Raw genomic sequence first — 12,718 nt, forward strand, 5'->3', positions numbered from 1 at the left:
CCAATTTTGTTTACTTAGCACAATATAAACCTCAATTACGCCTTTAAACAGCTGTAGCGCCATCTAGTGTAAATTGTAACAATTATATTTGCGTAGTTTTAACAAAATTTTACAATAAAACAACTATAGCTTTGTTGATAGATGTCAGCTACGTACTAACATTTGTGTTTAATTTTGCAACAAAAAACACACGAGTTGTTGCAAGTGAGGACGTGTGCTGATTGTTTAGTCCACGGACTCTGCCATCTATGGCGTCCGCCGTGGCTGCCAGTTTATTTATCCTTCGCACGTGAAATGTAAATAAGCAGGCGAGTTCCTTGAGAGCTGTACGGTCGCTCACAGCGTGTGGCGGTGGCGCAAGCGATGGCGACCGTCTGGCAGCAAGTGCTGGCCATCGATGCCCGCTACAACGCCTACAGGTCTCCGAACGACCCAAACTTTCGTGAGTTTCGGTTCACGTTTTTCGCGCCCTGCGTCGTATCTCATGGACAACCCGTTCCTCGGGGGTGGTTCGTTGAACTCGCGTCGCTGCTGTCGAGACGTGGTAGTTTCGCGGCACCCCTCACAGAATGAACAGCAGTTGACAGTTCCACGCAGTGGACAGTTCATGTTCCAATCTTTCATGAACGATGTCATCGCAGCCTCGATCGTCTTGACTGGTCACAGTTGAGGCTATCGGAAGGTTACACGACGACTTAATTGGTTAGCTATGCGTACGTAATTCACGCGCGCATGCCGAATTGCCGTAGTTCGTGTTTTGCGACTACAAATGCGCTCGATTGTGCCCGCGCTTGTGTAATCTGGTGAGATCGTAACATCTGATCACGCATCGCATATGTATTCATCGGACACTAAACTAAGTTGTCGCGCAATTTGTTTATATATTTATCCTTACAACTCTACAGGCCCTGGGTTGGCGCCCTTGCAGGATAAGCGTGAGGCAGTTCGTGTAACATATGCACTGGTACAAAAGAGCAACCATAATCAAACCGTGAACACTGTTTTAAAAAATTTCAAAAGGAATTGTTCACGCGGTGGCTAAGATTCAGTTGAATATATATAATTCAACTGGTCTTGTCTCTAAATTAAGCTAATTTTTGTAAGCATTTGTTTGAACCCACCCAGAATGGATGGCATAAGACATGCACGGAAAAGGCGTTATCCGCATGTTATTTATTTATTTATTTATTTAATACTGCCAGCTTGTTTTACAAGCCATAGGCAGGACTGGATTGTACAAAAGCAGACGTTGGGCAATCTGTGAGAACAATTCGAAAGAAATCTGTGAAATAAAACTGAAAACAGTGTTGAACACTCTTTACAGTATGTGAAACACAGGAAACAATAGAATCCAGTGAAATACACACAGTGATGCAGGTGAAAATACTGGCAAAAGAATACAAAGATCACAGAGGGAAATTTTGACAGTTTAGGACAAATAAAAATAACTACAAGGGAAAAAATCAAGAATGTGCAAAAGAGCGCATATTCACACAGTAGTCTGCTCGACAACGAAAAGAGGGGTGTAGAGGCTTTTCTTTCAATATCGCACGCCATCTGGAAAGCGACAGACGCTATGGGAAACACTTCCGGTCATAGATGAGCGAGAGCGTGCATGATTGACGACATGGTTGGGCTCTGCAGTACATTTTCGTGCCCTGCGGATGACAGTCCTGCTTTGCTTTGTAGGTACATTGTACATACGAAGGCGGAGCCAGCTGCTAAGGGAGTCTCAAAAGAATGAGGTAAGATAGGTTTGATGTCATGTGCATGTATGATAATGAGAACTTTATTTCGGTTTATATACGGTATAAATGAAGAAGGGCAGACAAAAGGTGGTGTACATACAACGCCTAGGGCCTACCCTTCCCATAAGGAAATATAAGTGAAAGACTTGTAAAATCGACATTATACCGCAACAACTCCAGCTGCAACCTCAAAATTACAGCTTAGTACTAACTTAACGAAAACCAGCCGATAATGAAGCCAAGGAAGAGACAAGGGAAGGTTAATTGTACTGTTTTAAGTGTATTGTACTAATTGGGATATAGATGGGAAGAAAGTGAAGTGGACGAGAAGACAACTTGCCACCGGCAGGGACCGAATCTGCAACCTGCCGGTGGCAAGTTGTCTTTTCGTCCAGTTTACTTTCTTCAAATCTGTGACACAATTGCTACAATACACTTAAAACAGTACAATTAACCTTCTCTTTTCTCTTCCTCGGCTTCGTTATCGGCTGGTTTTCATTAAGGTTGTGTCAAACAAAGAAACGAGCCCTCAAAAATTGCCTTTCATTCAAGCTTAGTACAAACTATTATACAACATACATAAGGGAATAGCTGAAAATACAACACGGACACTGCATGGAGCAAAGAAATGTAGATAATCCAGACTAGGAAATATTTCTCTTGAGCACTTTCGTGTACACGCTTCTTGAAACTATGTATACGGATGTGTGTTTGTGTGGCCATCCCTAAAATTGGTAATGACAACGTAGAAGCAGTGGATCTAATCTATTATGTCGGACAGGGCAAACAGAGCAGTAACTTTGGACTTACTTACCTAAGCCTTTGAGACGCTTTGTATACAATTGTATGCACCACTTGTTCTTGCTGTTTGTGTCAACTAGTGGCCAAGACCAAACACAATCAGTTATGGTCTGCATGAATTGAACCTCCTGCGTAATAAATATGTCTTCGTATAACTTCATTTTACAGTCTACTTTTTTTTTATATATTATCAATTTGCCAAAGGCACTACCAGTTTCGACGAGTCATTCAACGTGCTGCTCTCCACGAACCACATCAAAAGTAGAATTTTTCTTTGCTTGAAATGAATATAACTGGAAACGAAATTGGACTATATTTCTAGCCTGAGATGTCATTCTATTCATGTAAAAAAAAATATCGTCACGATAAGTAGATATTTAGTTGTGATAATTAAGATTAATTACTATGGAACAGAAAAATCAGTGTGTTATGATATTACCTTAGTTGCAGTAGAATATCGAGTGCCATGAACTAATGCCGTGTAAATATGATGAAACTGAAGTTTCTAAGCGAGCATCAAGGGTTTCTTCATCAGTTATCTTCATCCACCAATGCTGTGTTATTGCTGTTCTGTGTGTGCATCCCCTCCAGGTAACGGCCGTGCGATTGCACTCATTGAGATAACACCTAGCTTAGAACAAGTATTACCAATGACATTAACAAAAAGAAGTGAATTGTTCGAGGGGCTCGTTTTTTTGTTAGACACAACCAAAAGAATCCAACGACCATTAGGCCAAGGAAAGCGTGCAGGACATTTTTAATTTTTTTAAACTGGAGTGTAGTAATGATGGCATAAGTTGAAATGAACTAAAGTGGATGAAAAAGCGTCCTTTCCATCAGTGGGATCCAAACCCACAACCTTTCATCTACTTCAATTCATTTCCACTTGTGTCATAATTACTACAATATGCCTAAAGAAATAATTGTCCCCTATCATTTCCTATCAATTGACTTTTGGGTTCATTTGGGGATGAAATTATTATTTATCTTTATTAAAGCAAGTTGCACATAATTTGTGCTCTTGCAACTGGGCCTGCAGTGATGCGCTCAAAATGCTACTTAAAAAGAGATTTATCATTGAAAAAAATGCTATGTTTGCTCACGGAAGAATAATGTCAGTGAAGTGATATCCTCATGTTTCGTTGTGCCTTTTAGCAGTAATGATTGGCATCAGAAAAATCTCCCAGCATGACTGGGCAGTTGCCATAGCCAGTGTCCATGAAGTAGTGTATTTCATTATCTAAAGTATATATCTCAGATTTCAAGCATATGAAGCCCACATTTGTAGATGTGAAAAAAAAACTCTCCCACAAAAGAATTTCGTGTCACATTGCTTTGCTGATGAAAGTTACTAATGATGTTTACTATATGAGAGATGTGTTAAAACTCCCATTTCCATCGATGAATTTATTTGCTGCTTATAATAGACATGCTGTTTCCTTGTCTGATAGATGTGCAAATGGCAAAATAGGTTTCCTTCTGCAGCTGTGCTCTAGAAGCCACCACTTCCTGGCTTGGTTTGAATGTCGCGACTTGCGTTTGCATTTTTTTTTTGTTTTCCATTTGCATCTCTCGAGACGTTTGGGCGTGACGCCTCGAGCGAAGTGATGGATAGGCTCGCCTATTTACTACCTCTGTTCTTGTTTTTTATCTGACGACTCCCCGTCCGTGACTTCAGCAATGCGCCGCATTCCGCAAACAATACCTACGCCTCCGAAGCCAGCTGCTCTCTCAGCGGTATGGCGTGTCCGTCGAACAGTCGTAAGTAGCGCTTCCATTTTCACTTAGTTGCACCCGCATTGCACAAGTGTCGCTGTCCATTTGCAAAAAATATATATGTGTGTAAATGTTTTGCAAAGAGTGTGAGCCGAAAGTAGCTAATTTGCTCAGCCTTACCCTTTCTTCGGGCAAGAAACCGGAACACTACGAAGCTCCTAGTGAAGCGTTCGCATACTTCATTGTAGCTTCTGGTGAAAAGTATTGTCTGCGCCAGCTCAGCTGTGCAGTGGTTTGCACACATTCAAAGAGCTATGTATCGGCTCATTCAATCTCTTTCATTTGAAAGACCGTACTCCTGGGCATGTTAGCAAAGCATAGCAGTATTTTAGCACGCAATAGAACGACAAAAAATATGCTAAAATAACCAAGCATTGAATGTTAGTGTTGTGTCTGTGTCGTCATTTCGGTTCTATGCTCTTTCGTGTTGAATACTTTTATATTTGCTCGGGTGCCTTTGGCCCTCAGACTTATTTCCATCTCATCAATTCATTTCCATGCAAATTTGATGTCATTTAATCTTAAATCGCTCGCAGTGATTTGTGATTCCTTTTGCTGCCACTTGCTATTGCTACAATCACAACACTTCTCTCCACACTCAGATTAACCATTGTCGTTGAAAGCATCACTTTGTTGTGGAGTATACAGTCACGGGTGTTGGCAGGATCTTGTTTTGGGGGGTTGCAAAGTCGTGCTGCATCACAGCAGGCGCTAAGGGGGGACATGGCGTGTGGAGATATTTTCTGTATCTTATGTCCAAACCTGATGAAATTAAATAGACTTTTTTGGTTCTTCATGCTGATTTCAAATATACAACAATTTTTCATGTAAGCGAACTGGTTTACGAGATACACAAAGCTGCCTCTCTATTGTTTCCGGAGACAATAGGAAAAAAGCCGTTCAGCAGAAAGTGAATATTATCAGATAGCTAGATACTACTATATGCAATAAGTGCAACGCTGCAAACAGTTTTCTGATCGGATCATAACTAGTCATTCTGCAGAGGATCGAAATTCATTGTTTGTACCATGAGTACCGTAAAGAAAAAACAAAATCAATTTAAAAAAATCTATGAGCAGAAAATTTAAATTCTGCTCTCAGCACTTTGTGATACACAGCTTGGGCTTTATGTTAAAATGTAATTACAGCTCTAGCTGTTCTAGATCATGAGATATCACTCTGACAAGCTAAATAAATGATCCAAAAACATTTAACGTTCAGCTCGTACTCGTTGCACAGATCTAAACTGCAGATGAAATACTGATCTTATAAGACTTCTCTTAGGCTTTACATGCGAAATAATAGCTGTAAATGTTAATAATATAATTAAAAAAACACTTTTTTCTTTGATGATGTTTGGTCTCCACAAGCCATGTCCCCCCTAAGGGGGAGCACTGGTGTAACTTGGGTCGGGGGCAAGTGGCTGGAGGGGGATGGGGGGGGGGGCAAATGCCTCTTTTGCACCCCCCTGCGGACGCCCATGTCTACAGTTAGACTGCCATGCATTCTAATACAATTAGGAGGATTTAAGGGCTGGTTTTTCTTTGTTAGAAAGAGAACCAAAAGACAATCACTCCCAGGTTGAGATGCACATATATACCCGGCAAGGTGGACGGGAGGACGACCACCGCTGTAGCTCAGTTGGTAGAGCATCGGACACATTATTCAAAGTTTGCTGGTTCAGTTCCTGCCAGCAGCAAGTTGTCTTTTTGTCCACTTTAATTTCTTCTCATTTATATCATAATTATTACAAATAACGTCCCCTATACTATCCTTAGCATGATTGTCTGTTGGTTCTTATTGAGTCTACCTGAATGTTTTACGATATGAAAAGGCATGCATACAATTGGCATTGAAAGATCGCAGACTGAGCAACAGTTAGGCTGAATATTTTTGTAACTTGTAGCATGGACATGTTGCCTTTCATTTGTGTTTTCGAACATAACTTGTATGCACAACTAGCGCAGAGTTGTGCGCAGTGCTGTCTTAGCAGCTGCACGAATGATGTGGAATTGTAGCGGTGTTTGAAACTTGTAAATGTATTGCTTTGGTTTTGCATAAAAATGGTGCTCCAAGTGCACTTTTTTTTTATTACAAAGTGGAAACTGTAATGCCAATGAGCTTTTGCGGTTTCATTAAACCAAGAACCAAAACTGCGCTTTTACTGGTACACCTGACTTCAGGACAAAATTTTGTAATGGCAGCTTTTGCACAGTAATAAGTTGGAATATAAATATTGGTGCTTTAAAACTGATACAGTAACAGTGCTCCAGACTAAGTTTTCAAACAGTAAGCAGGAAGGAATGTTTCACTATGTAAACTTTCTAAGGCAGCACCTGAAGTGAAAATTTACTTTGATCAAAACTTGAATGAATGAATGAATGAATGAATGTTTATTCCAGTGAAATACAGGAAATGGGCCTCGAGCAAAAAGCTACAAGGGTAGCTTGAGAAGTGCACGAAATTTCGAAGTTTTAACTGTCTTTGACTGTTGAATTGAAAGCAGGGTCCCTTTAACCCATTAAGGCCCAAGCAAAATCTATTTGTTGAATTTAATTGAAATTTCGCGCACTTATATAACTACAGTAGACAACAACATCTGGCAATTTTCATAGAGTTACATCTATTCCTTCAGAAGTTATGATACTGTACTTTAGAAAGTACGCTGGGCTCTTGCGATAGCAATGCAAGCTGGCTCGGCACAAGAATAGCCAGCATGCCTGGCCCTTGTCATACTAATACCATAGTTGTTTTGGCACATGCAACTTGTCGAAGCAGCAACGCATCAGGCAAAGCGTTCCACCATACTTTTCGCAGCATCATTTCTATTTCTCACAGACAGTGCACTTCAACCATTTTTCAATCTTCTTGTGAAAATGCCCATATGGATGGAGGGGACTGGCAGGCACACTGGACACGGAAGACCTCTTGATAGTTCTATTGTGTACACGGCACAGGTAGTGTCTTGCAGGTATGCAGGTGAATGTCAGCAATCGACGCATAGAGGGTCTGCTAACCTCCAGTAGGTTGGCAGATCCTCTATGCTTTTAGTGCAGCATTGTTGATGATCTGTGTAAATGGGGCCTTCCATCACTTTTTCCCACGAATGAAAATTCTGTAGCTATACGCAGCTTGGTTGTGGAGGTGGATCTCTCGCATGCCAATATTTCTCTAGCTGCTGACAATGTTTCGTGATGGCACTATGTTTTTCTCTTTAGTTGATGATCATCTGCTTACAGAGCGTAGTGGCTCGACTGTGTCATAGTTCATCGTCATAGCAACTATGCTATTGTCTTTGCGCTTTACGAAAAGAAACTCGTTTTTCCGGATCAAAACAGAAGCAGTCTTCCCGATTTCTTTCGTTCCATCAGGCAGAAGGCATTCATTCGCACAGCCGCCTTCCCCCTCCTCCTCAGCCGCTTCGGAGTGACAATTACTTCACCAAGAGGCTCTTGTATATCCCTGCCGGCATCTGTTGCAGTCTCCCGAGTCTCAAATGACCGTAAAAACGGCATTCTTCCGAAGAAAATACCTGGTTCGATCTTTGAGGCAACCAACAACACAATGCACTTGTAAGCTCTCACAAAGGCCCAGTGTACTTTGCAAAGTACACCAACATTCGATTACCCCTCAGAGCAAAACTGTGCACTACAGCTGATTCTTGCGCTTCGCAGCGAATATATTGTTCTTTCTGAAGCCCAATCAATCTGTTTTTTCAATATATACAGTGTGAAAGCTTAAATTAATTGAGAAAACGTAGTAGACGTCACATGCATTCGACAGGCGCTCGTTTTCCAAAAGTTGAACAACTCGTAGCACAGAAAAAATTGACCTGAATCAATATGTTCGATTAGGAGTGTCTTGCTGCAACCTTTAGCGTCAGAAATGCTAATCAGAAAAATTATAATATTGGATAGTGTATTTGCTATTCCAAAAAAATGAAGTGTACTTTGTAAAGTACGCTGGGCGCTAATGGGAGTTTCTCTAGCTTTACTTCAGACATAAAATTAATTTAGACTCGTAGCATTCTTTCGAAATTATCCTCTCATTAACTTTGCAAGAAAGGTTGGTGATACCTGAACAAGATGTCATTTTTTCTTGAATTTCATCTTGAAATTTTCAAACCCTAGTGCGTACTCCATTAGGGAGTATTGTAATTCTCATAACTGACTATGACTGCCACTTGGACATCACAAATGACACGGTATTTTGACACCTTTACCAAACTACTTTGTGTGAAGACTGCTTTTAGAGTTTCCCGTGCTTAATGGAATGCAATGTGATTTTGCCCTTAGCGTGCATCTAAAGCTAGGCATTTTTGTAATTCACCCCTAGTAAAATGCAGCTACTCTTTAAAGTCAAGCCTGCAACCTTTTGCTGAGTACAAGAATGCTATTGGCCGCGAGATCGAGTGAAGTCGCCGCCTAGCGGCTTCTGGCTGAACCGCGCCTAGTGTGGATTGCTCCGTGCGTCGTCTGCTAGCCCCGTTGTGTTTACATATGCGCGTACGTCATGCAGATCCTCAAAAGGTGGTTTGTTCCGTTGCGTTAGTGAAACTTTAACCGCTCGTACGTATGCCTAACACGACGTAAAGAAGCATTTGGCCTTGATCGGCTGTATATGTACTGTAATAAGATCAGAGAGTGCACTTGTCGAGAGTACTGTGATTGGTCGTCGTACCCTCCGTTCACGAGTCATATCAGTGTAGGGGCCGCTCAGTGGTTCAAGCGCACTGCAAAGTGCACTTGGTGTTGCCCTAAAGATGAGAAGTATTAAATCTCATGTGAATATAGCCTTTTAGCAGCGCGGTGGTAAAAAAAGGCTCGCATGTACTTGAGCGTTGTGGTTAGGTGTTGTTTATACGTTACGCGACGAGCTTTAGTTGTGTGCGGTCCTGGTCTCGCTAGAGAGAAATATTTCTGTTAAGTCACGTCTGACACTTCGGTACTTAAATTGTCCCCTAAAAAGAACAGAAAATGAAATGACACGGAAATCGCGAAACTGAGTTGCCTTGCGCAATTTTAACTTGTGGCAAAATTTACACAAAAACACCCCTGTACTTAGATTAAGGTGCTCGTTAAAGAGCGCTGATGTTCAAAATTAATCCAAACGGCGTAGTTTACATTTATGTCGTAATAATGTCACGCGAAGCCACATCTTTTTTTCTTTACATTATCTTGAGCATTTGTGTTGCGTTGTTTAGATTGACGGAAGGCAGCGGACATTATTTGTATGAAAAAACGTACTTTGGTCCCGTGAAATAACCGGACCTTTGTTTCATTACTGTCGTGCAACTAATCAATCGAAGAAATTTCCGTGCTGTACAGTTGCCTTTGTGCACTGTTACTGGAATAAAAACAAGCGTGTGCATGTTAAACGTCTCCGTAGCGCTAAAGCGCGGTCAGCCACGTAGCTTTCCTCAGTAGACCTATGAACTGTACATTTCATGGAAAACTGAATAATAAATGCGAATGAATATTTGAGCATGCAGTGAAGTGCTATTTCAACTCATCGCTGGAATACGGGCTTTCTTTTTGTTGAGGGGCATCCAAATGAACAAGAAGTAGATAGTTCATTCAGTCGCGCTATACAGCAGTGCTTATTGGAACACAAGCTAAACATGTACAAGTAAAACAACAAGAAAACGTCACCCATTGCGAAAACGCCGACTGTCGCCGAAGGCGAGCAACCCGTTCGTTGGCAGAATGCGCTTCTCTCACAAGTAATTGTAACGTTCGGCGCGCTTCGTGCATTAATTCGGGAATGAAGAGCACACATATTACCACAAAGCTGCAGTTAACGCATTCTGTTTGCCGGAAATCGGGTCACATCACTCACACCGAAGCGCTTTTGTGCATGTTTGTATACGCGCCGACAACCACCTATCCACACTAGCGCGGCGACGGTGCTGCCACCTGTAGCCCGATCTCGCGGCGAATAGGGAACCCAAGCTCAAGTTTGCGGCGTGACGACAGCGCCGTGCCAGCCGCGCTGCGGCTCTGTCGGAAAACTCTGAACCTTCGCGCGGCCGACTCAGCCCCTTTCACGGTAGCGGTAGCGCACGTGCGCTCGCGTTCACTGTGGGGCCGTCAGCTGGGTACGTTGAATCGAGAGGCTTGCTGTGCGAAGCTGCGCATTTCCGCGATGGCAGAAGCCACCCCGCGGAAGCGCAAGCATGGTCCGAAGTATTGCGGTTTAGCGGCCAGCCACAACAGTGCAGACAGCACCAAGGCACGCGATTTACGTGTGAAACTGTATTGTTTCGTGTCGCACGAGAAATACAGGCGGCAAGCGTGGATAGCTGACAGCGCTGTCTCGCCTTCTATTTTGGTTGTCTGAGTTCATCGCTTTCGTTCGTTTCGACTACCTGAATCGGTAAGTAACGCGGCGCATGCACGCAGCGACTACAGTAATGATTACACGCTGTCTTCTCGCATTGTGAAAGTCCAGTTACGGTTGTAGGTGAAACAACTTTGTGTTTTGATTCCCCGTGTTCGTGAGACCTACCCGTCGTTGTTGAACGTTCACACTCGCGTTATACCGTTAGCGTTGCGCGGTTGGTCGAATTCAACTGAACTCGGCGCATTGTCAGAAGTTCGGCGCCTGCAATTCACGCGTCGGGAAGGCTGCTTTATCACGCCGGAACGGACGTCCGTGCATTTTCAGCAAGCTTTGACATCGTTCTGCAGGTTTGCTTTGTTTTTGTCACTTTAGTAGTGTGATATATATTTAAGCCGCTAAATACAACTGGCACTTAATACATGCTTTGCAATTGCAACCTTGAAGTAACCTTCTGTCACCTTCTGACTTCGTGCGATTTTGTAGCTGCGTTCGCGCAGCAGGTTTTATACGCCTGTCAAGTCGATATCATAAAAAGAGACTGCAAGCATGACACGAGAGCCGAAAAAACGAGGCGAGCAGTTCATCTTGCTTCACAGTGGTTGAAGCTCAGCTAGCTGCCTCGTGGCTTAATCGCCGGGTGATTCTCCAGCGGCACGGAGGACTTGACTCTAACCTTCTCAGGAAACAGGGCCATGGCCGTGTAATTTCTTTTTTTCGCACGCCGCAAACGTTTGTTCACGAAAGTACACGGCTGCTACTGTAAAGCATGCCATATCAAAACAACAATCATATGATTCGTAGTTCACACCGCAGAACATCGATAGCGTGTACGGCTTCATTTCGGAGTGCATGTGGACCATTATTCATCTTTAACGTGACAGAATGAGACTTACCTCGAGGTATACGTCCTACACGGTGTAATCGCGACTTGGGGAATGCATTTCGCTTTGAGTCGGGCGTCGTTGTCGTCGATCGTCTGCTCTTCACCGTTAAGGTGATTGACGAGCCTTTCTCCTTTTATCAAGTTCGCTTTTCGGAAGTGCCAGTCAAGCTTGAAGATCCTTTTGAAGCCGCACTGCACGCGGTACATTGTGAGACGCCGCAAGTGCAGCGCGAGAGCTCTGCACGTGCACGGAAGCGAGCGGCAACGCGGTGGAGAGAAGGGAAAACGCTCGCTACTGACACCCCAGTTTCTCTTTTTCTGCCAGAGATGGCGCTGCCTGTCAAGAGCAGCAGCGCCGCTAAGCGTTGCTTGGGAAGCCTATGGCAAATGACTTACCCCGAGATAAAATCACCATATTTACGTGTTTTTAACGTGATGCTTGATGTTTCAGTCTGCTCGCAAAAAGAAAAAAAAAATGAAAGCCTGGACATATCAGGAGTCCTTACAGAAGAAAAATGGTTATCTTTGTGAATGCAATATCAAAACCACACAAATGCGCTTATAGCGCAAGATGGCCGCTACACTCGCCTTCATCAGAGGTATACTGCCCATTGTTTCCGCCACCAATAGATTATAGATTATGGATTTGTCGATATCACACCACCTTGCAGCTTCGCAATTCACGAGCTCTTCTGCCAACAAAATAGCTTTCCGTCTGAAGCGGGCATCGTAGTGGGCGTGGTATTTCAGAAGCGTGGGCACTTGGCTTACCGGTGTGCTGTGTTGTCACAGGAGCAATCGGAGTCGGAGCATGGGTGGCCGGAGCAACAGTCGAGCAACACTTGAGGTAAGCCACCTTTTCTGTGGGCCTTCTGCATGTTCTTCGTCCCGTTTTTGTGCTGTTCCCCCCCTGCTTCTGCATGTATTATTATTATTATTATTATTATTATTATTAATATTATTATTATTATTATTATTATTATTATTATTATTATTATTAGTGCTATTGGTAGTAGTAGTAGTAGCAGTCGTAGTGCTGAGCTTTAGGAGTATAGTCCCCAAGTGTGTACCCAAAAGTCTAAGCTTCTTCATGCATCCCTCTTTTGCATTCTTTTGTTGGCCTGATTAATAGTGTCCTATTTAGGTTTCCTATTTTTAGTACTTGTTG

At 42.9% G+C, this 12,718-nt stretch overlaps 1 protein-coding gene across 1 annotated transcript in view; it reads left to right on the forward strand.

The window, feature by feature from the left end:
- Positions 1-234: 234 nt before the first annotated feature.
- Positions 235-12,718, forward strand: part of LOC119399523 (WD repeat-containing protein 13) — a 36,756-nt gene continuing 24,272 nt past the window's right edge. The window contains exons 1-4 of the mRNA XM_037666332.2: positions 235-442; positions 1,690-1,745; positions 4,228-4,310; positions 12,343-12,397. Of these exons, the coding sequence (XP_037522260.1) occupies positions 364-442; positions 1,690-1,745; positions 4,228-4,310; positions 12,343-12,397 (273 nt within the window). The 5' untranslated portion in view covers positions 235-363. The remainder of the gene's footprint in view (positions 443-1,689; positions 1,746-4,227; positions 4,311-12,342; positions 12,398-12,718) is intronic.

This window comes from Rhipicephalus sanguineus, chromosome 7 (assembly GCF_013339695.2).
Source record: "Rhipicephalus sanguineus isolate Rsan-2018 chromosome 7, BIME_Rsan_1.4, whole genome shotgun sequence".
Lineage (NCBI taxonomy): Eukaryota > Metazoa > Arthropoda > Arachnida > Ixodida > Ixodidae > Rhipicephalus > Rhipicephalus sanguineus.